This window comes from Falco biarmicus, chromosome 7, assembly GCF_023638135.1.
Source record: "Falco biarmicus isolate bFalBia1 chromosome 7, bFalBia1.pri, whole genome shotgun sequence".
NCBI classification, from domain to species: domain Eukaryota; kingdom Metazoa; phylum Chordata; class Aves; order Falconiformes; family Falconidae; genus Falco; species Falco biarmicus.
The window spans coordinates 37,654,020-37,678,970 of NC_079294.1; the positions used below are offsets into that span (position 1 = coordinate 37,654,020).

General features: G+C 41.2%; 2 protein-coding genes across 8 annotated transcripts in view; one reads left to right on the top strand and one right to left on the bottom strand.

Moving 5' to 3' along the window:
* Positions 1-603: 603 nt before the first annotated feature.
* BAG5 (BAG cochaperone 5) lies at positions 604-6,024 on the bottom strand. Its single transcript, XM_056346697.1, has 2 exons — positions 5,873-6,024; positions 604-5,092 (listed from the first exon to the last, which is right to left on the bottom strand). The coding sequence occupies exon 2, from the start codon at positions 5,062-5,064 to the stop codon at positions 3,712-3,714; it is 1,353 nt and encodes a 450-aa protein (XP_056202672.1). The 5' UTR covers positions 5,065-5,092; positions 5,873-6,024; the 3' UTR covers positions 604-3,711.
* Positions 6,025-6,057: 33 nt separating this feature from the next.
* The window catches only part of LOC130152705 (kinesin light chain 1), a 71,755-nt gene continuing 52,861 nt past the window's right edge, over positions 6,058-24,951 (top strand). For 3 of the 7 annotated variants that reach the window (XM_056346688.1, XM_056346689.1, XM_056346691.1), the window contains exons 1-4: positions 6,058-6,221; positions 6,899-7,096; positions 8,400-8,463; positions 10,357-10,447. In XM_056346688.1, coding sequence (XP_056202663.1) covers positions 6,099-6,221; positions 6,899-7,096; positions 8,400-8,463; positions 10,357-10,447 — 476 coding nt within the window. In that variant the 5' untranslated portion in view covers positions 6,058-6,098. Of the gene's footprint in view, positions 6,222-6,249; positions 6,488-6,898; positions 7,097-8,399; positions 8,464-10,356; positions 10,448-24,951 lie in introns of those variants that run through there. The other 4 variants (XM_056346690.1, XM_056346692.1, XM_056346693.1 and 1 more) reach the window with 2 other exon arrangements.

Consider the following 24,951-nt stretch of genomic DNA (forward strand, 5'->3'; position numbering starts at 1 on the left):
ATCAGGACGATCATGTGAATATGCCTCATCTACACCATTTAAACTCAGATTGCCTTAACTCCTACCCAAGGTTCCTTAATCCACATTGATTTTGCACATGAAGAGACTTCATACCATCGGTTTTGCAAGCTCATCTGTTAAGGCAGCATCCTTCAACAGAAAAGTGGCGGAATCTTAGAACAGCCACAAGCATTTTTGCAGTGATCATCCAGCTGAAGCCCAGGAGCATGCAAAGCCATTTCTCGAGAAAGAATGCGAGCAATGATGTTTCTATGATACAGAGCACCTATTTATATGATCCAATGTAATGATTCTAATGCAAGGTTCAATGCAGAGAAAACCAAAAGGCATCAGATTTAGCAAGTAGAGGTAGAAGTGGTTTCCACACAAAGAACTTTATTTTTATAAATACAGCTGTGAAAACCCAAACTTTTAAAGGAGAAAAAAACCCAAAACAAACCCAACAAAACAAAAAAGGGAGCTTTATGTCTACGTTTAATAAAAACACTTTCTCTAAGATGAAAATAATTTACATTCTGATAACTCACATTCAAAAATAAACAGAGAAAGGCAGCAGGGCACAACATTCAAATGAATACCTAATAAAAGGTAGTAATGTATTTTTATTAATAATCAAGAATATAACACTGCAATATTTAATCTTGAGTTTGCATATACAAATGCCATATCCTACACAGCAATAAATCAAGACATATACACCATAAGGAGCACATAATATAATTTCTGTTAAATTGAGAAAGTAGGAATCATATTTAACAAAAATCTCCAAACTGATAAAATAGAAAAACCACTTAGAGTGGTAAACAACAAAAATAAACACTGAAATAACTAAAGAAAACTAATTTTAAAAGGAATACAATTAACAAATAGGAATCACGAAGTAGGACTGTCTCTCCCCCAAATATCCAATTATTTATTTTGCTCTAAGTTAAGTAACACAGCACATAGAAAAGTTATCATATTTCAGTATAGTATTAAAATGCAGGCTTCTGCAATCTGATCTATTTACATTTTGCTGATTATTTCAGCCTGCTGTATAGGAAAGAAAAGTTGTGTGTCCCTCAATCTTTGGATATAAAAACCAGAAATTACATTCTTCAGGACAAGATCTCGAGAAATCTGTGCATTAATTTTTTGGTTACGCATATTTAGTTTACTACTTTCATTCATGCAAAAACTGAATTAATCCCATTCCAGATGAGGATTTTACCATAGAATTGAAATAGCTGATTTATTAGATTACAGAACAATGGAAAAAAACTTAATTCACATAACTTGCTAATGAACTCTACTCAGTCAAAATTACACTAACCTTACACATTGGCCTTCTTAGAGACACAGGCGTAATAATTCATTCAGAAACGCTAAAAGACATAGAAATTTAAAATAGAACAGATCTGAAAACTATACTTACTCATTTTATGTAAGTGCATCAAACATTTATAAAGCCACACATAACCTCCAATGAACACAGACACTAAATTGTGAAACGTTTAAACAAGTAACCACTGCAGACCTGACAGTAATACTAAAGAAAAAAGAACACCACCATTACACTACCAAATTCTTTCATTTCCTAAAAACGTAAGTGCAAATCAGAAGTTGCAGTTTGAACAAGAAGAAAGCTTGAAATGAGTAAAATCATTCAGGTGTATAACATTGTTAATATTCTAATAAAATAGCCACATAATATATAAATAGATTGGAATTTTAACTAGGGGATATGATTTTTTTGAGGTAAAAAGAGATAAATTCAATGGGGTTATCCCTCTGAAGGAGCAGAGAATCCTCCAACAAACATTATGTCATTGCCAAACTGTGCCTCAGGCACTGTACTCAGTTGAAAAAATAGATCATTTTTGGCAAGTAAATTTGCAAAGCTATCACCTGTACAATCACAAACAAAATATATTCACACTCTGAAGTTACACAGCCTTTCATCCACATCTCAAAGCATGTTGTGGAGCAAACATATCCTCTCCTTCCTGTAGCAATAGGCACAAAAGACCTGCCCCAAGTCCCCCATCCCCATGTCAATGCATTCGTTTATAAGCAGAACACTTACTTCCCAAATTCGATATTCATTCTCAGGATTCTAGAGAACAATTTTCAACTATTACATTAATTTGACAGATATTATAGTAGAATTATATATATATATGTGAGAAATCCAGTTTGCAAAGATTACAAATATATCAAGCTGCCAGTAAACAGTTCCTATATCTACATATGACGGTGCAAGTTAGTGGTGTCATAAAGGCACTTGTCTCTCACAGACAGTACTGTCATCTCTAATCAGTCAAAAATAGATCTAAAAATATTTATTTTAACATCCGAAATGGTTTTTACTCCTTAAAGTGGTGCAAATCATCATCTATAGAACAATAATTCATTAATTCAACATGAAGGAGCTAAGTGCAAAAATATCCATAATTCAATATATCTTTATAATTAATTCATTTCAATGCCATGCTCTCAAAAAAATGCCAAAAAACATGCTCCAGTAGAAATGTGATTGGCACTAGCAGCCACAAATAAAAAGGTAGGTACATACAATAGTACAAGCAAGCTTATTTATGAAGTTATTAAAACAATTAAGTGATGAGTTGCAAAGAGAGACATTTGCCACAAGTCCTTTCCAAGACATGTTTGAAACCACACCTGACCAGTATAAAATATGTAACACACATTTACATCGAGGACATCTTTATAGCTCGCTACCTAATTTTACAAAAATAATTCCAAAATGCTCATTCACTTCAAAGTGAATTTCTGTTCCTGTTTTCTTGTGAAAAGACAAGTCGAAACCAGATCTAACAACCGAGTTTAAAAAGACACCTAAGCAGCCCCTAAATAAAGTTCAGTGCAGTTTTCAGGGGTTTATGGATGGCAGCTGAAATCCTCAACATCCCGTTTATCTGATCAGTATGTATGTACAGATCTTCCTCTCCAAGCCTCAGTACCTTAAAGGAGTAATTGGAAAGACTTTTCCCTAACAAAAGACCTGGTTTTGCAAATCAAAGGGCTCTGGTATTAAAAAAAAAAAAAAAAAAAAAAAAGACCTAATTGGCTTTGCCTATGTAAATGTTAATTTGCAGTTGGCATTCCAGCTCCATTAATTTAGAAATCTAAACACCCAGAAAGGTGTGATGGATGGAATAAATCAAGTACAACCCAAAAGCCAGCAGGTTTTTTGCCCTTAATACTTTGTCGTAACACCACATTAAGAGTATATCCAGACTGCTGTGAAGTTGCTGGATGGAGCCTCATGCTTGGAAACTAATTTTCATATCCAGTCTTTTTAAAATAGTTTTGCCAGCACTGTACCATAAGGAAGATTCCCCACATTTAATAAATCTGCACTTGCTGAACATTGCACAAGGTTATTAAAACAAAAACGGGGGGTGGGGGGGGTGGGGGGGGAAGCCACCATTTGATCAAGTATTAAACTATTCCTTCAGAGAATTGCACTTCTTTGCTTGTAGCAATGACCAGAATTGCTGATGGTGTACTGACAGTTGCCATGGCAAGTGGGTGACTGCGTGGGATAGCAGACATATAGCCAAGTCAACTGCTTATGCAATCTCCGTGATTTAAGCAAGCACAGAACACTCCACTTTTATTATGCGCTGCCAGTGATCTGCATAAAGTGCCAAAGGAAAAAATGTTCTGTGTTAGGCCATGGCTGTTTCAGTATTCCCATTCATCTGTTTTCATGTCCAGATAGTAAAGAATATTCTGCGCAAGCTTTACTGCTTGCTTTCTGGCAGCCTTACACCGCTCGTCACCTTGTGGATCAACAGCATCAAGTGCTAGAAGTTGTTTCGTAAGAAGTTCTTCCAATCTCATGTAATTTTTATCCGTTCTGTTTCCATCAAATGAAATCACCTCCTGCTGAATTTGAGACAAGTTTCCAAGAACAGTCCAAACTGCTTTATGAGACTGATGTTCGGCAGCAGTTTGCTCAGAATACATTTGCCTTTTTTCAAGTGCTTCCTTCAAATCAATGTATGTTATAAGAGTTTGAACTTCTATTACTGCTCTTCTCCTGGCTTCTCTAATACAAGGGTTTTTTCCTGGACTCACCTCATCTAAGTGGGCAATTAACCCCTGCAATTCTGCTTTGGATCCTAAATACAAATCAGAAGCATTTTCTGTTTTTAAAAGTAATGAATTAACTTCCTTCATTTTCTTACGGATCTCTTCTATTTTTAGAATGGACTGGTTTTGTGCCAAATCATAAGCGTGAGTAGAATTTGCTTCTTCTTCCAAGTCCAGGTACTTCTGCAATTTATTGATCTCTTCTACGACTTCCTTTCTGTAATTTCTTATTTCCGTGTGACCACAGACATCTAAAGCATCCAAATCAGCAATGAGGCCTGTAAGCACACAGGACAGATGCTTGCAGGTATCATTACTACTCACTCCCATGAGAAGCGCAATAAGAGTTCCTCTTGCTTTGTTCACATCACACATTACAGAGTTAATTTTGGAGACCGAAGGATGCGCATCATTAGAGAGTGGCAGGGACAGCTGTTGCTTTACACCGCTTTCTATAATCTCCTGAACAGCACATACTTTTGTCAGAGTGCGATATCTTGCTTTGCGTAAAGAAACTTTCCCTCCGGTTTTCACCTGGGTAAGCCTCAACACAATGTCCTGAATACCTTCTTCAAATTCGTCGCTTATACAGTTACCTCCTTCGTAAAAAGGTGTGATCTCACGTTCCACAAGTGACTGTGCCTCCTTGAATATAGCCTCTATTTCCAGTCTGCGCGGATGGTTTGCATTTTGTTCCAGTTCCTTAAGCAGCCTCTCTGTTTCCTGAGCAGCTCTCTTCCTGGCTTGCTGAATATCCCCCTTTCCTTCGGTGTCTACAGAATCAATCTCAAAGAGCTGTTTAGTAAGACTCCTTTCTAATTTCTTGTAATCTCGATCAGTAGAGAGACCACTGAAGACAACCACTTGCTGTTCAATCTCTTTGACTTCCTTCTGTATTTCATGCAACCGTTTTATGGATGGGTGTTGGTTACCCATATCCATTCTTTTCTTTTGTCCAGTTTCAGATGAACTACAAGGAAAGTGAGGAGAAGACCGGTCATTAATAAAGTGCTAAGCAAGCACATACCGCAACTTAAACGACATTCTGAAGCACTTCAGCATTACAGCTATTTTAAATATGTGTAGCGACAGGAATAAACCGCTCGGCTGGTATTTCATAGCCATTCCTCTACCGCCGCACACCTCCTCCTCCCGCTGGGGCTGCAGGGGTGATGCTTTAGTTACCACACGCCAGCTCCTCGCCTTTACCCGCCGCCTGCAGCCCTCCCCGCCCGCTCGGCCTCTGCAGGCGCCGCCGCACGGACCGGCCGCCCGCAGCCCGCGGGAACAGCGGCAAAGGCCGCCCGCCCCCGGGGCGCACGGCCCCCGGCAGGACCCCCCCCGCCCCCGGGGCGCACAGCTCCACACACCCCCGCCCCCGGGGCGCACAAACCCCGGCAGGCCCCCGCCCCCGGGGCGCACGGCCCCCCCGCCCCCGGACGCACGGCCCCGGCAGGGCCCTTCCCCGCCCCCGGGGCACACGGCCACCGGCAGGGCCCTTCCCGGCCCGCGCCCCGCGGCCCCGCAGCACCCGCCGGCCCGGCCCCTCCATGGCAGCCACCTCCCGCCCGCGCCCCCCCGGCGATGGGGCCCCAGGAAGCGGTGAGTGGCGATGACACCGGGCCACCCCGGGGGAGCCCAGGGCACGCTGAGAAGAGGCTCGGCCGCCGCCGCCTCCCCCCCACCCCCGCCGCAAATCCCCTCACCGCCGCCGCCCGGTACACTCTCCCTCCCTCCCGGCCCGCCTCACCCGCCGGTCGCCCGGCCGAGGGATCCGCTGCCCGGCCCGGCGCTGCGCCACGGGCCGAGCGGAATGCACACCGGCAGCCCCGCCCCGCCGGGCGGGCGGCCGCGGGGGCAGGAACGGCGCGGCCGAGCGACGCGGCCCCTTCCCAGCACCGCCCCCGGCCGCCGTCCCGCGCCCGCCCGCCCCTGCCTTTGCGACACCGCCGTAAAGCGCCAGGCGCCGGCAGGCGATGGCGGCTGCCAGGGTGCTGCGGTGGGGTGGCTGCCGCCGCCGCCTCCTCCTCTCTTCCGCCCCCTTCTCCTCCTCTGCCGGCGGCCCCGCCGCTGGACGCGGAGAGCGGCAGGAGAACGCGGTAAATCTGGGCGGGGAGCAGCTCCTGCGCCCTGGAGCCGGCCTGCCGCGGGGAGGCCTCGGGATCTCCCGCCCCCGCGGAGCTCTGAGGGGGGAGCGGGGGAGGCCGCCCCCGCGGCAGCGCGTCCCGGTAAAAGCCTGCCTTTCCCGCGGCCTCGCGTTGTTTACGTGTTTTCCAGCGCCCCCGGTGTTTGTAAATCCCAGGCGGGCCTCCGCGGGTGGGGTGCGGGGGCACACGGGAGGTAAAACGCGCTCACAAACGGAGCGGTAAGTCACGAGCTGTTGGAGCCAGATCTCACTAAGCCCGGCCTGAAAAGCTGCGCGCTTCTGCGTGTTTGCAGGGATGCACGAAGAAAGTAGCATTATGAAGACTTACATACTTGCTAGTTCGTGCCATCAAATATTTTAAGGAAGTAGAACATCAGTGATAGAAAAATTTTAGAAAAAAAGTTGCTTTTTGGAAATAACAAAGATTTGCGTCTGTTGGAAGAGTTGAAGGTATCTTCTCTGTAGCGTACTTCTAAATAAACATAAATTTTAAACGTATCACATTGCTTTCAGTCGGGGTAAATGAATGCGCACAATTCTGAACTTGTTAAACTGTTATGTTTGAAGGTTGTGTGGAGTTTTGGAGTCTGTCTCAAATTGGTTGTAATGAATTCTGCCTGTATTTTCAAGGGCCTGGGTTTCAGCCCCCCTGCACACTCGCGTAATGACTGGATTGGCCCCCCTGACACGCGTTCCAACCTGCGCCCGGTCATCTTCTACGTGCCCCCTGAGGAGTCACCCCTGGAGCGGCGGCTGCGGGAGGCACGGCAGGAGTCCCAGGCCTGTGACCAGCGCTTCTGGGCACTGCACAACTGTGCCTTCCGCCAGGTGAGCCCACTGCAACACCCTGTGATGCTCAGCTCCGGCACACCCACCTGAAATCAGGCAGTTTGGTCTCTGTGAAGTAATATTTAGTTCTCCTGCTGTTACTGGGTGGTAATTGATACTGTTTCTTTTAGTAAGCACGGAGCCTTTGTGGAAATTTTTTGTCATTCATTTCTTTAAAATGACATACAAAACTAAACTTATTGCTGTTTAGTGGCATATAATGATATTAGCCGTTTTCCTGTCTTGCACTGAAAATAAAAAGTAGCCACCCTACATGCAAGACCTGTCTGTGACTAGAGTGGCTGTTGAAAATGTTCTGCAGCTCTTTCTCTGTCATGAGAGAAACTGGGTATAATCACCAAGGGTAAATCGGGGACGTGCCCTGTTTCACTGGCAGTAAACCCCAACAAAGCTAAAAGCACAGACTTTTCAGTCATGGTCTGTCTTCTTTCCTGATCGCAGCATTGGTTAAAGACACTGAATTTTGTTGGAAGAACTGTAACAGTTCAGGAATTCACCATAGTTTGTGATGATCTTTGATCATCATACCCTCCCCAACTTGCAAAGATCTCAGAGGACAAAACAAAGCTTGTTTTTTAATTCCATAGAACTGCTTTTTAAGTTTGAAAAGCTTATGTACAAATAACTATTCTGTTTCGATCTAAGAAGTTTCAGTTTTTAAAGGCTGCATGTTTTTCTCTATTCAAATTAACTTGAGAATACAGTACATGGAATCATGGAATGGTTTGGGTTGGAAGGGACCTCAAAGATCATCTAGTTCCAATGCTCTGCCATGGGCAGGGACACCTTCCACTAGGCCAGGTTGCTCAAAGCCCCATCCAGCCTGGCCCTGAGCAGTCCCAGGGATGGGGCATCCACAGCTTCGCTGGGCAGCTGTTCCAGTGCCTCACCACCCTCACAGTAAAGAATTTCTTCCTTATATCCAATCTAAGCCTACCCTTTTTCAGTTTAAAGCCATCTTAATAGTTTCTTACAAACTGAATGTTCAGATCCTGTCAAGCAATACTGAGGCTCGGCTGTAACTTTACTCCACAAATAAGTGGTTTATGTTTCAGTAGAACGCTTACTTGAATGCATGCACGTAGCAGGATCTAAGTGACAAAGTTACCAGTTTAACTAACTCGCTGGATTCAGGGAAATGTTTTGGTGATGTTTCCAAGTACAGTGAATATTGCTGGTTATTTCAGAAGGTGTTAAGCACTACACTGCTATGTGATTAAAAACAATGGTTAATTTCAAGGACTGAGCACATCAGATTCTAATGTGGAAAACCTTGTTTCAGGAAAAAGAAGAATTTATTTATTCAAGACTCAAAGCCAAGGGTCTGGAAATGAGAGATGAAACAGGTTAGTGAGATGTTTATTTATAGTTTAGGATGCATTCTGTTTAACTTGGAATTCTGTTTGTGCTCTTTGTGATCTGTCACAAGTAAATCTTGAGGGCAGAATTAAGAACTGTTTTCAGGAGAATGATAAAAAGAGGGGAGGAGCTCTTCAGAGATGTGCATGTGGGCATCAGATCATCTGTTGCACTGTTCATCCCTAATTCCTTCCCTGCAGCTGATGTGCTGAAATTGTAGCCAAGTAATACAATAATTCTCTAGTCTAGTCTAAGGGGGAAGGAACTTTTTCCTTTCATAACTCCTAAGCCAATAGAGCATTTTTTGGCTTCAGGTCCATAGTGTATGCAATTAATACAATATTTTTCCTTGAGGAAGAATAAGACAGCTTCTGAGGAGACAGCAGCTGCTATTTGCCTGAGCACAGTTGCTGTGAAATAGTTGCTTCTCTAATTCATCATGTGAAACTGAAAACGAGATGCCTTCATAGTGACAGTGAATTGGCCATTGTAGTATGAGGTTGAACATTTTGTTCACAGAATAATGATCTGTTTGAGTTTAGTAAAGTATCTGTTCTGACATTGTGTATATCACAGACTATTATTTTCCGCTTCTGTTTGTATCCTGGTGATCACTGTATTGTTGAGAAATAATTTTAATTAAGTTCTGTGTTGTTTCGAAAATGCTTCTTTTGTATTGCCGTTTTGGTTTGGCTTGTTTTTATAGCCTAGAAATAAAAGTAAAAATAGTAAGCATGTACATCTCTTAGAAATATGTTGATTAACTCTGTTCTATAATACAGCTGCATGTGTGTATATAAAAATAAAGAGAAATAACAATACATGTGAAGTGTTGGAATAAAACTTACTTTCTTTATATGTAAGTGAATCTACAATCAGTTCTGCTGATACCAGTATGAGGAAACAAATTAACTACAGGTGTTAAGTAGGCAGTCTTCAAATAGTTGTAGAATAAACTTATCCCATAGTTTATTAATCCATTGTAATATACTAGCTCTGTAAATAATGACAAATAGAACTGATCAATAATTTAAATTTCTGTGATCAGTCTCAGGAGCCCTAAAGAGCATTTTGGAACAGCAACAAGTTGAATATCACAGTTCCATCTCCTTCATTGTATTCGTGTCCCCTGGAACATTTAAATTTCATCCTGACTTTAGAAACACTGGAAGTGCCAGGAAGTTTGTATAGTAATTACCTGGTAGGCTGAGAATATGTGCTGGTTCTCAGGATTCTACATGTGTGCTGTAGCCACAGGTTTTCTTTTCTTAGTCTGTGGAGAGAATCCATCTCCTCTTATATTCTGCTTATGAGAGTGGCATATTCAAAGTCATCTGTTGTACTTGCTTCTTCACAAAATAATTGTCTACTGTTAATAAATCTGACATCTCAGAACATACACTAAGTTACTTGAAATTTATCAGTAGCAACAGAAGAAAATGTACGTCTGAAAATACCATGTCAGTCATGGATAGTGACTATATTGACTTGCTTTACAGGGGGAAATTTAAGTTACTAAGTGCTCTTGCTGGTGCTTTTTAGACTTCAGCCACACAAGAGATTAATTTTACTCAAAGGATAGATACTTTTCCATCAGAGTCCACTAGTTCCCTAAATAATCTAAGATCTGATAAACATGGTGACTTGCAGAAGTAATAAGGGCTTAAGAGTTATGCTATCTTCAAGATGATGGTATTTTTAATCTGCTGTGTTCCCTATATAAGTTTTAAAAAGCCGGAGGATAAAAGCATATGCATTTGTTCAGGGTTACAAAGGAAACTTGTAGGAGCAAGGAGTCAGACCTAACTCTCCTGCATCTGAACCCAGTGCTTTAATGCAAATAATTAGCTTGACACTGTTATGCCAAAACTTATTTTCAGGTCAAAAAACAACACTGAATGCGGAAGAAATGGCTGACTTCTACAAGGACTTTCTAAGTAAAAATTTTAGAAAGCATATGCAGTATAACAGGTATGTAGAAGGTATTTGTTGGTTATTACACATTACAGTCTAAAGGCATAAGATTGAATTTAAAATTTGAACTTTTTTTTCCCTGTAATTGGTAAAACAGCACCTAAAACTGTCACTTTAGAAAATTTGACAGAAATTTGTATTATCATTTGAGTTTTTCCACTGCTTATTGTTGATTTAGTAGCAAGATGAATCTCGTGTCTAAGATTCAGAGAGACAAGATCAGGCACTCAGTTGTTTCTCTTATGGCGTGGGTCTTTTCATGCTGCGAACTGACACTGATAAATATGTGAACAAAACTTGAAATTTCAATATAACAGATTCTAGTTGACTTAAGGCCTAGTAAATACGATTAATCTCAAAGGAAAATTGTTTAATGAAAATAATATTTAACATTCTTAGTTTTGTCATTTTGCAAGCACACAGTAAAAGCGAAAGTGATTAGCCTTGAGTTTCAGGGGGTTTTATGTGGCAAAGCTAGTGCTAAAGCTAGTAAAATGATTGCATAAACTCATCCTGTGTAGAACCTCAGCTACAGCTGGGTAAGCCTAGTTCCACTGTGCTTCTTCACAACATCTACTGCATTGTTTCGGTCTTACTGTTTATACAACAGCTTGATAAACTGGGTTTGGAATCCAAAATGACTGAGAAATGACTTGCAAACACACGTTACCCTGCAAGTAGCTGTGCACACTTGGTAGAGGGCTAGAAATGAGGAAGGAATGGGAAGCTGGGGGAGGATAGCACTTAATCCAGTTACAGTAGCACTGCCCACTGAATATGAAACCGCAACTTCAGTTCTTTCTCTGTATTGGATTGAAAGATTATTGGGCTCAAAGGTGTCAAGTGTAACTGCATTCCTAGTGGTGTAATGCTAGTGAGAATTCTACCATCATTATAACTGATCTATAACAAATTGTGGTTTAGGGTTCTCTGTATGTATTGTGTGTATACCATAACATACTACACCGTAATAACAATTTTACTGTAACAAATATTTAAATCTGCACATCTTGTCTTGTCCATGGGGCTGGGAGGAATCTCACCATAAACCTAAGCAACGGCATGAAAAGATGGAAAGTAAAAAATTATTTTTAATAAGAGGATTATCTTTCAAATTGCCTATAGCTGATGAGTGAGAAAGCAAATTGTTTATCTTAGAACTGGTCACCAGTTGCCATTGTTGCAGCAACCTCAGGACAGTGTCCTGTCTTCATGGTAAGACAGTTCAGGCTTTGTGTCTAAACATGACCTTCCTTGTTGCTGCCTTGTAAAATCAGGTAGTGTCAGCTGCATTGTAGTTTCAAAGTGGAACTGCACAGCCCTGGAAGCGGCGGAGCTTTTTCCAGGCACTAGGATTTTTGAGGGGTCATATTTATAAAAATCTGTTTATGCATCCAGCTGTACATTCTTTTGCGGTGTTGCGAGCTGGCCTGAAAACTGGCCGCTGAAGTGTGTAACTTCTAAAATTGTATTAAAATTGAAGCAATGACTGTGCATAGATGCCATGAATATTTAGTTCAGGGTACACAGACTAGAACTACAGTCTAGTTTAGGGGAAAAAAATTTGAGAAGGGTATAGGAAATGAGGCATGAAAGGGGAAAAGAAAGAGTTGTGATATTAGCATGATGTTTTGATTCAACATGACATCTGAGGGGGTAGCTCAGTGCTGCTTGTCAGCATGATCTTGGCTACTATCCTTACTGAGAGGTTAGTATCTCAGGTTTATGTTAGATCTCTACATGCAAGGTTTCCCACAGAGATCTCAAGAGAAGACCTAAATCCCAGTGTTTAATATTCCCTGCTAGTTCTACAATATTTTGCTGCTTCTGTGACATTTTACAAAATGGGGGTGGGGTACTTGTTAGAAACCAGAAAAAAATTGTGATGTTAGTTTGTAACAGGGGCAAGAATTTGAAGCAAGTTCTGAGAGGTTAGAAAGGGCTGATACAGACTCTCCTATCTATATCTTGAGTTGGTTTCAGAAGCTATGCATGCTTCATAAAAACTATTTAAAGATACAAAGGCTAACTTTGGCAATATTAAAGGCATCATCTTTAAAAGGTACTGCATTATATTTCTAATATATTTCTTTTTTTCTTTCTAGATTTTTTTCTCTCTAGAAAAAAAATCCTGTTTTGAGTTATACAATTAGTCTTTGAGGTGTGACTTATTTTATTTTTTCCCATAGTTATAGGTGACCAACTATGCCCTTCCCAACACATGCATCTTCATGCATGCACAAACAAGTCTTACCCATAGCACAGCACTGGCAGGAAATTCTTCTAGATAGCTTGATGATCGGCTTTACTTCTGAAACATGAGATATGGTTACAGTTATTTTATCTTACCTGACTTCAGATACAGTTGGTCATAAAACTATCCATCCCTTAACTTTTTTACAGTTAAGCTCTCAATGATTGTAGCCCTACAGTCCCCATGTTATCTGTTTGTGGATGTGGATAGTCACATAGACCTTTTCATAGGTTATTTAACTGTCATTAAGCAGGAAAAGTGTTCCCACAAAGAATGGAAAATGCAGGTCATCACTGAATTGTCATTTGTCGATGCCAAAGGGTATTTTATTATAATTGTGGACCTTTTCCTGTTCTTGTTCTGTGTGCTGATAATTTTCCTGGCTTTGGAATCCTAGAGACTGGTATAAACGTAACTTTACTATCACATTCCTCATGGGACAAGTAGCACTGGCAAGAGCTCTGAGGTGCCTTCGTTGGAAAAAGAAAAATGTTGGAAATTAATCACAGCTCCAGGAAGAATGTGACACTAGTTAGGCCTGCTATAAACTAATGATGTTCAGAGTCTGAATGGTTAACGTAACAATTGCTTGAATCTGTTCGTTAAACTCTGTAAATAAAAGTTGTCATTGGTCTTAATTTATAATCACTATGTAAATTTCCTTTACCTTTTATTTCAAGAATATCTAAAATATTTCCCAATCAAAACACATCTGAGAAAGCTATTAAAAGCTGTTCCTCATTTACATTAAACGGAGTGGATCACAGCTGTCACATTTTTACCAGAGTCAAAACTTCAAAATAACATGTGATTCAGTGTGCTGCACCCGAACTCCAGTCAGATAATGTTGTCTCCACTAGCCATATTAGTACAGAAGACAAAAATGCCTCATTTTGCAGCAGTTGTCTGTCTGGGGCAGTAGCTATCCGTAAGTAATAAAACATGGCTGAAGGAAAAAGTATGATTTATGAGTGTATATATATATAAAATCAGTTTGGAATAATCCTCTTTCAGTGTGATTATTTACTATTTTTAATAAGGATTTAAGATGTTTTCACATAAATTACTAATTCAGTAGGATCTTCTTAGATAATTTTGTTTTAATTAAAAGGAATTTGGCCCCCTTGGACCTCTAACATTGCTGAGCAATGAAACTGATGCATTGCTAGTAGGAAAGGAAACCGATACTTGGCTGTATGGAGGAGAACAACATTAATACTAATATGCACTGCTTTATACTGGTTCATTTCTTTCAAAAAATGTGCTATTCTCGCCAGTTTCTCTGAGGCACTCCAGCTCGCCTGAGGGTGATTTTTCTGGCCTCCAGGTATGTAACATCAATGGGAAGGTGTAAGTAAAGACTCAAAATACTATGCCGTGTATCTGTAATTTAAAATAATTTCTCTTCCTCGGAATGTTCTCCCTGTCCCATTTATACAGTGCAATTGTTTTGGTACAGTACCTGCTAAGAGGATTCTGTTATAAAGAATGTATGTTATCTAATGAAATGTGTTTTCCTAAAGCTACGCAGTAGGGAAGGTTCTGCTTTTGGAAATGTCAGCTCAGTAGTCATTGATCTGTTTTTCCTATCTAAACATGACATGATTTATTCACAGGCTTTTTCAGCTGGAGCAATAAGAGCTTTGTCAATATCAACAGTAGTAATTTCTTTGCAAGATGAAATAAATATTGATGATATAGTAGAGGATCACACTGTTTCTTACAATGGTGATATCATTGGGGCTAAAACAGTCACTGGATTGTGGTTTTTAACTGTTGTGTTATTAGTAAATGAATAATATTAGTAAATGAATAATGTTTGCTGAGGTGATAACCAACACTTGTAGGAAAATATTTGTGAATGTTATTTACTGCACTGGTACTGTAAAAGTTATATATTTATTAGAAAGTTAGAAAATGCCATGTTTCTTCAGGAAAATAAGTTTTTGAAGTACACCGCTGTGGGTGTGTAATGTAATTCTTCAGAGCTTTACAGTAGATTGTATCTTACAGTATATAAGCTTTGACCACAATGCAAATGCACACTTATTAAATAGTTACAATGTAAAAGAATGATTGGATAACACAAGAAAATATCCCTGAAAGGCAGAAGCCAGAACCCCAGTGGACTGGTAGCTGATAGCCGTATGTTCTTACACGCTATGCATAAGATCCCTAAGGTAGTTTCACATATGCTTTAAGTGGGTAGAAATTAGTCAAAAGAAGCATTTTCATCTTCTGAGCTGCTCACTTTTTTTAACAGATGTTTTTGTGTCTGCTGTACCAGATCAGGAAATTGATTTACTACTAGAAGTAGTCCAAGGAAAAAGGTGTTACATGTCAGTTGAATGATCATGCGGATCTAAGTGTTCTGCTGTTGGCATGGGGAGATGTGGGAATTCAGACGGAAGGTTTGGATTGAGCTTCAGTCAATTCACAGTTAAAACTGTTTTCTTAACATGGAATTTTAGAGTTGGTCACCCAAAAGTAGTATAATCAGCATATGATGGATCACACTAGGATTCTGCTCTGAGCTGCTTGTAGGTAAAGTTAATGCCTTTATGGCATCTTAGTAGAATAGAATCATTTAGGTTGGAAAAGACCTTTAAGATCATGGAGTCCAACCATTACCCTAGCACTGCCAAGCCCACCACTAAAGCATGTCCCTAAGTGTCACATCTACGCATCTTTTAAATACCTCCAGGGATGGTGACTCCACCATTGCCCTGGGCAGCCTGTTCCAACACTTGACAGCCCTTTTCAGTGAAGAACTTTTTCTTAATATCCAATTTAAACCTTCCCTGGACAACTTGAGGCCATTTCCTCTTGTTCTCTCATTATCTGGGAGAAGAGACGAACACCCCCTCACTACAACCTCATTTCAGGTGGTTGTAGAGAGCAATATGGTCCCCCCTGAGCCTCCTCGTCTCCATGCTGAACAACCCCGGTTCCCTCAGCCACTCCTATGTTCTCTAGACCAGCTTTGCTGCCCTTCTTTGGACACGCTCCAGCACCTCAATGTCTGTCTTGTGGTGAGTGGCCCAAACCTGAACCCAGTGCGAGTACAGGGGGCATCACTTCCCTAGTCCTGCTGGCCACGCTATTTCAGATACAAGCCAGGATGCTATTGGTTGTCTTGGCCACCTGGGCACACTGCTGGCCCGTATTCAGCCAATACCCCCAGGTCCTTTTCCGCGGGGCAGCTTTCCAGGCACTCTGGCCCCAGGCTGTAGCGTTACATTGGGTTGTTGTGACCGGAGTGCAGGACCCAGCACTGAGCCCTGTGGAACCTCACAGTCAACTGGGACCTCCCGGGTTAGCCAGGACTGCTGATAAATGATGGAAAGCAGCTCGGTGAGCACTCCCACCCGCTCCCTCAGCACCCTTGGGTGGATCCCATCTGGCCCCATAGGCTTATGTGTGTCTAAGTGGTGTAGCAGGTCACTAACCACTTCCCCTGGGATTATGGGGGCTTCATTCTGCTCCCTGTCCCCGTCTTCCAGCTCAGGGGGCTGGGTACCAGGAGAACAACTGGTCTTGCTATTAAAGCAAAAGGTGGCACTAAGTACCTCAGCCTATTCCTCCTCTGTGTCATGGTTTAACCCCAGCCAGCTACGTGGCACCATGTAGCCACCAGCCACCCTGATGGGATGGAGGAGACAATTGGAAAAGTGAAAGTGAGAAAGCTTGTGGGTTGAGATAAAGACAGTTTAGTAAGTAAAGCAAAAGCCACATGCACAAGCAAAGCCAAACAAGGAATTCATTCACTGCTTCCCATCAGCAGGCAGGGGTTCAGCCATCTCCAAGGGAAGGTGGGCTCCATCATGCACAACAGGTACTTGGGAAGACAAAACACCAGAAGTCCAAACATTCCTCTTTCATTCTTCTTCCCCCAGCTTTTTATGCTGAACGCAGTGTTGTATGGTATGGGATATCCCTTGCATCAGCTGGTGTCAGCTGTCCCGGCTGTGTCCCCTCCCAACTTCTTGTGCACCCCCAGCCTGCTTGCTGCTGGGGTGGGCTGGGAGGCAGAAGAGACCTGACCCCGTGTAAGCACTGCACAGCAGTAACGAAAACATCCCTGCGCTACCAGCGCTCCTCCCAGCACAAAGCCAACACAGCCCATGCTAACTGCTATGAAGAAAATTAACCCTACCCCAGCCAAAATCAGCACATTCTGCACTGTGTTTTTCCCCTCACATCCAAGAAAGGCTGGAGATTCTCCTTAGTCCTCCTTTTGTTACTAATGTATTTATAGAAACATTTTTTTATTGTCTTTTAAGGCAATAGTCAGATTAATTTCTGGTTGGGTTTTGGCCCTTCTAATTTTCTCTTTGGATAACCTCACAACATCCTTGTAGTCCTCCTGAGTTGCCCCTTCTTCCAAAGGTCATAAACTCTTCTTTTTTTCCTGAGTTCCAGCCAAAGCTCTCTGTTCAGCCAGGCTGATGTGGCACATGGGAACAGCCTGCTCCTGCACATGTAAGATTTCCTTCTTGAAGAATGTTCAGTCTTCCTGGACTTTTTTGCACTTCAGAACTGCCTCCCAAGGGGATCTGTCAACCAGGCTCCTAAACAGGCCAAGATCTGCCCTTTGGATATTTAAGGTTCTGCTGATCCCCTTCTTACTTCTCCGAGACTCTAAAACTCTGTCATTTTGTGATCGCTGTGCCCGAGATGGCCTCCAACCATCACATCACCCACCAGTCCTTCTCTGGTCACAAGCAACAGGTCCAGCTGGCACCTTCCCTCGCTGGCTCCCTCACCAGCTGTGCCAGGCAGTTGTCGTCCACACACTCCAGGAACCTCCTGGACTTTTTCCTCTCTGTGATATTGTATTTCCAGGAGGCACCTGGTAAGTTGAAGTCCCCCACAAGAACAAGGGTAGCAATTGTGAGACTTCTCCCAGCTGCTTGTAGAATATTTCATCTGCCTCTTCATCCTGGTTGGGTGGTCTGTAACAGACTCCCACCATGGTGTCTTGTTGGTCTTCCCCCTGATTCTTACCCATAAACACGCAACTCCATTGGCACCATCATTAAACTCTAGACAACCAGAACACTCCCTAACATACAGAGCTACCCCACCTCCTCTCCTTCCTTGCCTATCCCTTCTGAAGGGTTTATAGCTACCCACTGCAGCACTCCAGTTGCACGAGCAATCCCACCATGTTTCCATGATGGCAGCTCTATCATAGTTTTCCTGCTGCACTCTGGCTTCCAGCTCCTCCTGCCTGTTGCCCATGCTGCTTGCACTGCTGTGGATGCACTTCAGTTGGGCTGTTGATCCTGCCATCCTTTTGCGGGGAGAAGCCCTAATTCCTACGGGATCATTCTCAAGCGCTTCTGTGGTTTCTAATGCATCAGTAACCCTTGTGTCTTTGATGCCGCTTGGATCTCCATCCTCTACTTCCACTGAGATGGCAGACCAAAGGACCTCGCTAGCACGCCATCCCTCAAACACTGCCGTGCTGCCCCCAGGCTTATCTCTGGCAAGCCTGGTTCTGCCCCTGTTCATTAAGATTCTGTGTGCAGTGCTGGGTCCCTTCATCTAAAGCCTATTGAAGGAGTGAGGTATTTATTAGGTAAGTGTTGAGCTCTGATTTAGAGTACCTAATAAAGCCTCTGTGAAAAGATGTTGTTAATAATACTAATCCATCTGAAATGTTGAGACTCATTACCAAACCCACATACATTTACTGAGATAATTACATTTTCTGAGCAGCCAAAAGCTGTATCATTTTTGCCAGAGTTGCATTACTTTTGGTAGTTTTTTTCTTGACTCAGAGCAGCTGTACTAATGCCAGCTGCTTTCAGATACTATTGATCATAAATCCTTTTACATCAAAGGAAGACTAAGGAGCTGCCACAGACTACTAAAAATATTTTTTTTATGTATACAAAGGCCTGCTACAGTAAGTGAAGCTAGTGAAATAGATCAAAGAGTGACTTTTCTGTGCACATTTTCTGAGTATAGGAAAAATACAGGGGAGTGTTCTTATCATTTAGGTATTTAGCTAATCCTGTCAGAAGGAACAGCAGTATTTCATATTTAGTAATGTCACCATGTGCCTTTTTAATCTGTCTCATGCACTCAGTAAGTGCATAACAAAGCAACATTATTTTGGCAATATTCACATAATTTTAGATAGTTTGTATTGACTTGCAGTGGTTATGTTCTGATAATCTCTGTGGGGGTTTCTTATTCACTGAATTTCTCTACTGGAGCTTTAATTTTGATATAATACCAGAGGAGTAAGAGGAAGTATCAAATGGGGATTGAGAGGCAGACCGACTAATGGTTAGGTTGAAGTGATTGTAGTACCTTTGGAAATTATTAATAAAGAACTGTACATCTTAAGGAAAAATAAATGCATTTTTCAATTTCATTATGAGTTTGAGAAGTGATGGTAGCAACTACTGAGAAGATAGCTTCTACACTGAACATTCTTAGGGATAAAATTAAAATTTAGTTCAAAACTCAGATTTCTAATTCAGAAGCTGACCCTTCCTGGCCCCATTTTAAGGGAACTGTTCTGCTTGCAATTTTTAGCTTCCACTATTACTGACTAAGACTGGTATCCTACAGGGTAATCAGATTTAGCCAAACAAGAATTTAATTTACATCCTGCGCAGAGCCCATAGGCCAGTCTTATGCATAAAGAATGGGAGACTGAAATGTTTTCAGGAAAGGATAATATATGCCAGGAACTGTAATATGCATGAATAACATTTTCATACTAAAAATTATATTCACTGATTCCTGTAAACTGATTCACAGAGTAATAACCCCATAACTGAATATTCAGGTTCATTTCTCAGAAAAAAAATAGTAAGGGAAATACAAGATCATTTATTTCTTATGAGTTTATTTGTTAAAAAGAGTTTATAAGTCCATGGAATGTAATCATCTTGAATACATACTCATTAATATTTATTATTATATAAATCACTTCTTTGTGCCTTGACTTTGCATTCATTAACAGATTAAGATTTACCCACATATTGTGAGATTTAATTGACTGATATATTCAAATAGCAGATGCTGTGGAAGTGCAAAAGCAATACTTCTGGCTAGAAAAGGCAAAAAGTTAGATGATCGCTTTTTAAGTGTGATCTTACTCAGAAGAAATATTATTTTATAGTACTGCCCACAGTCAAAATCAGTCTTAGAAGCCATGTAAATGCTTTGAAGACATAGTCCCTGTTTCATACAGCTGCTTGTGTTTTACTAGTTCAAACCAGATACCCGTTTAAATGAGTTCCTTGTATTTTGCACAGTGGTTCTGCTTTCTGGTGCATGCAGATTCTCACCCTTAGGGGTGGTCCCAGGTGTGTTGTAACCAGGGCCTGAGACAGCAGGAGGCAGCAAGAGCGACTGTATGCATCTCCTGAGACTGCCAGGATGCAGTTGGCCTTCAGCCTAAGCTGGAGTAGCCCTGAAGCTACTTTGCTGGACCATGAGTGGCATGAGTTTCCAGCAGCCCCCATGCCAGTCAAGAACTGCTGGCATTCAGCAATACTCTGTTCACACCACTGCCTCCAAAGAACCCACTGATATGATTCAGCTGCAGAATTGGCTGTGTTAACTTTCATCATTTGAGCCAAAACACATTAACAGGCAAAATGCAAGTTTCAGAATCATAAGAAATTCAGGTCACTATTCATACCTTATTGCTAAAGAACTTCCTGGTGACAAATTTTGGCTCTATCTTTGTAACAAATCCCTGCCGTGGAAAATTTTTTCATCTAATGATCAGTGTGTAGTATACATTGGCTGTTTTTAAAGGGTTCCAGAAAAGTTACAGATTTTCATTTCTAGAATGATTTGAATGATTAGAAATCTAGATTATTTGGGGGAGGAGGGGATGTTTTACAAAACAGATATTGTGGTCAAGGCTATATTAGAAGACAAAACCCATTAATTGCAAATTTCAAAAGAGATTAATTGACTGCCTCGATTGCTCTCCAAGTGATTTTATTATTCAGGAATGTCATATAGAAAACAGATGGTATGACACAGCATAAGTATTATGTAACAAACCAAGTCAAGACAGTTCTGACCTTAATAGCCATCAAAACTATAAATAGGTAGAAAACTCTTTACTTGTCCAGAATTGTATGAGATTGAAAGACAAAATGGAAACTAAATTCCAATGAGTATGTAATAAAATGTCTTCTGGATTTACCAATATTCTGCTCACATTTACCAAAATACTACTTTCAATGTCATGTCTGGAAAGCCTCCCATTTCCCCAGGCCTCCTGAAAAATTCCACTATGAAAACCAAAACAAAATACTAAACTGGCATATGAGTAAATAGCCACAGGTGCTAGTTTGTATCAAAGGAGAACTGAAGCCCGCTTCAAAGGAAAAATCAGCTCTGCTGTAGGATTACTGAGCAATTTTAATTTACAAGAGATGCTCAAAATTAATTCATTTGCTATGCTCCTCTGCTGCGGCTTCTCTGGTGCTGCTTTTGCTGCTGGGGAAAGAGAGGTTTATTCAGTGTGACACCTGGAGGCTTGCTGGGAATGCTTAACAGTTACCACGGCATCGCAGCCATAAATCCGGCTGCCATGAGACTAAGCAAAATAGGCTGATGCTGGGAGAACGTGCCTGAAGAGTTGCCACTGGACAGAGCATGCTTCCTTCTTAGAAAGATTTTTCTCAGGCTTTTGAATCATCAGGTTCACGCTTTCTCTAAAAGCAGCAAAGAAGTTTAGTACTTACTGTCTTGAGTCTATAATTTATAGATATTCTCTAACAGCCACTTAGCACTCAATGTTCAATTTCATTTGTACTTAATGTCTTTTCAACTAACTTTTAGTTCTATTATATGTTTGCACGTAAATTAGAAAAACAACCTCACTTATTTACAATATGAACTTTGGTTTTGGGCACTACTCAATAGAGTTTACAACCAAAAATTCAAAGGGAAAGAAGATAATTCAAATTAATGAGAATGCCGGTAACGCAGCATTCCAGCCTCCTTTGGTTGCAAAATGAGTGGGATGGGAAATGACAAATGTGTGAATCTTCCTTTAAATATATTTAGAGTGCTTTCTGCATTGGTGCACAATAAACCTGGCAGTAACATTTTACGGTTATGTAGTTAGTTATAAGGATATGGGGCATGTTAAATTGCTGCCCACAACAGAACCATTTACTGGGTAGATTTCTGGTCAGTGTTAGACACTGATGAGGGAAGATACTATTATTCATCAGCCTATTCCATGTGAGTCATGACAGTTTTCTAACATATGGTGATAGTGTACTTTGTGACCCGTCAGCATGTAATAACAAGTGTAACACTGTGTAGGCAGTACATTTCACTTTCATGGCTAATTTATATGTATCAACTGTTCCCAGCTTTCTCCTAGTGTTTATTGAGGCATGTTTCAGTTCCTGTTTACAGTCGCTTTATTTTCAATACCTACGGTTTGATAAACTATGTAAAACTGTACTATATATGTCTTTGAAACAATTTCAATGTATTTCAGCTTTCATTAAAGCATAATTTTTATTTTAAATATTAAAAAATAATTTTACGTTAGAATACACAGATTCAAAATGTAAAGTACGGCATATGGAAGTTCCCCAGAACCTCCCCAGGAGACTGTTGTTAACTGATGTGATGGAGTGAACTGCTTTGTGTAATCTCCTCGAACGGTCCAGGTGTTTTAGGTGACACTGGTGGTGTAGAGAACCATGGTGGCATGGATATTTTCCTTGAAAGAAATTACTACAAGCTCTACTTTCTGCGAATCGTACTATGCCCAGCTGGCCACCAAAGACAAAAGTCAGGGAGTCCTGCTCTAAATTCCTATATTCAGTTATTTGTCCTCTGAAGCAAAATTGCAGCCTTAGAATGTCTGTGATGATCTACACACTGATGAGGTAACTGCTGCCTTAGCCAGTTTCTGCATAAATTACAATGCACCTAAACTGAGTCTAGCCTTTTTGGCACAAGGAAAACCTTCAGAACATGATGTGATGCAGCAGAATCTGCCAAATTTAACAAATAGATAGCATCCCCTCACTGTTTTTTTTATAGACGGGTCTCCAAAACACCTGTGCACAGATGTATGAGGAATTAATTTCTTCAGAAACTGACACCTACAAGGCTAGGTCTCCTTTCACATCCCCTAATATAGGGGGTATACCAAGTGTGTGTGGGCTGGGTTACAGATGGACCCCCGTGGAGGTCCTGGGCAGAACTATCACATGGAAGCTAGGTCCTTGTGGTTGTGTAAGTCACTCAAGGAGCAGGGAATAGCATAGGATTGGGAGGGCACAGAGATGATTTCAAACCCTTCTCTCAAACCCTTTTCATCTGGGTTTGATGAGACTGTTCATCAGACTCTGATCTAGACCTTTGGGAGACTGCCCAAAGATTGAGTTCTTCAAGAATATTTGCTCTCAGGTAACTGACAGACAAGCCTGTTGAGATCAAACACACCATCCATCCTGTAGGAGTGAATTACACAATCACCTCACCAATGTTTTAAGTCTAAGAGTTGATAGCAGCGATATACTTATCAATTTTTTTCTGTACCATTGTGAAGACACCGGAGGAGTGAAGAGTGAGTCCTTGGCATGTCCTTGGCATGTCTTTGAACTTAAGACTTTGCAATGGATTTCTCTTTGAAGTGGAAAAAAAATGTTTCGTTAAAGCAGATAAAAAAAGACTGAATTAGAACAGGAAAGACGGGAATTACAACATCTGAAACTGAAGCAAAAACTTCACAGTACATTCATATCCAAACCCCTGGGAATAAGATCATCTCTCTTTATCCTGCATCTGCTCTATTTCCCAAGTAGACAGGATGAGGCACAAAATATCTGGCACAGGCAGTTCTGTTTGCTATTGATTTCTAGAGTGACTCTGCCCTTCTCAGCCCCACGTACTGTATACCGTCCATCTAGCCACAGGCATATTCACAGAAGCCATTTTCTGTAGAGACAAAATTGGTCATTGGCACAGAAACTACAGAAACAACTGTCACCCAGCAGAAACATTTCCATTTCCCTTTCCCTTCAGGCAAAACGTATTACCACGAATTTGTCAGCCCACTGCAGCTGAGTCCTGCCTTGGTTTGAGTACCCGCTTAACCAAAGTAAACTCTGGCAATGAAAGGCAGATGTAAAATGGCTTCCCATAAAAAATAAGAAGTTCCTTAGATTTTAAAAAAACTACATGGATGCCACATGAATTTGGTGTAATTTCATATAGACTATTAGTTGAGGCATTTGGCAATTACTGCGGCATGTGTAGGAAAGCAATACATGAAGTGAAAGGGAGGTTAACTGATAAATCAGACTTGGGAACAATCATTTTCAATAGTGACCATGGCACAAATACTTGCAGCACATTAGGCTCAAGAAAGAGGAAGCAAATGGGAGCAGAAAAGGGCAAGTTGAACGGTCAGGGAGATGTAGAATCTCTCGTAGCGAGATTAAGAGTTTGGTTTGTTTAGCCAAGCAAATTGACCATCAGGAGGGGAAAAAGGAGTCTCATACACAGGTGCGTGGAGGAAGGACCAGCTAAGAGGATTACCCAGGGAAGAATCTTCTTTCTCTACATAATTTAATCAAGCATGTAAAAGAGAAGTGTTACATTTGAGGACTTCCTTAGAAATGCAAACATGTAGAGAAATGAGGCTGATCACTAGCAAGGGAAAAAAGCTAGAAAGAAATGACACCATTTGGCACTGTATCTGTATGTATATATTACCTTTGAGACTGAACACTGGACGAGTGGGGTTCTTAGAAGGGCAAAGTGCCTGCTTGGTTTTCAATAGAGTTTGATAATTACCTTTTGATAACTACATTTAGAAAAAGACCAGATAGGATGGTTATCTGTAATGCCTTTTAGATTTTTGAGACTTCGTTCTCTTTTCATTGGTAGGTGCAAATTTCTACTTGGAAAAGGTCACATACAGGCATACACTGGCATTACCATTTCTTGTGATCAGCATATGCATGAGCTTTAATAAAAGGCATCATCTAAAAAATCACAGCTTCCTTCTTTTATAAGTGTATGTAGGAATCTTACTGAGAATAAAGAGACTACATCTTCTATATCTCTATGAGGAAGCACCAGTTCCCCTGGTGCCAAGACAAGTTTATGTCCCAGTCTGTGCCTCTGCCTAAAATTGGTTGGAAAAATGAATGCCTTTCTTATGCTTTCAAAGGTTCACTTGCCAAAACCCCCAAAATTTTATACTGGTTAATGACATTTTCCC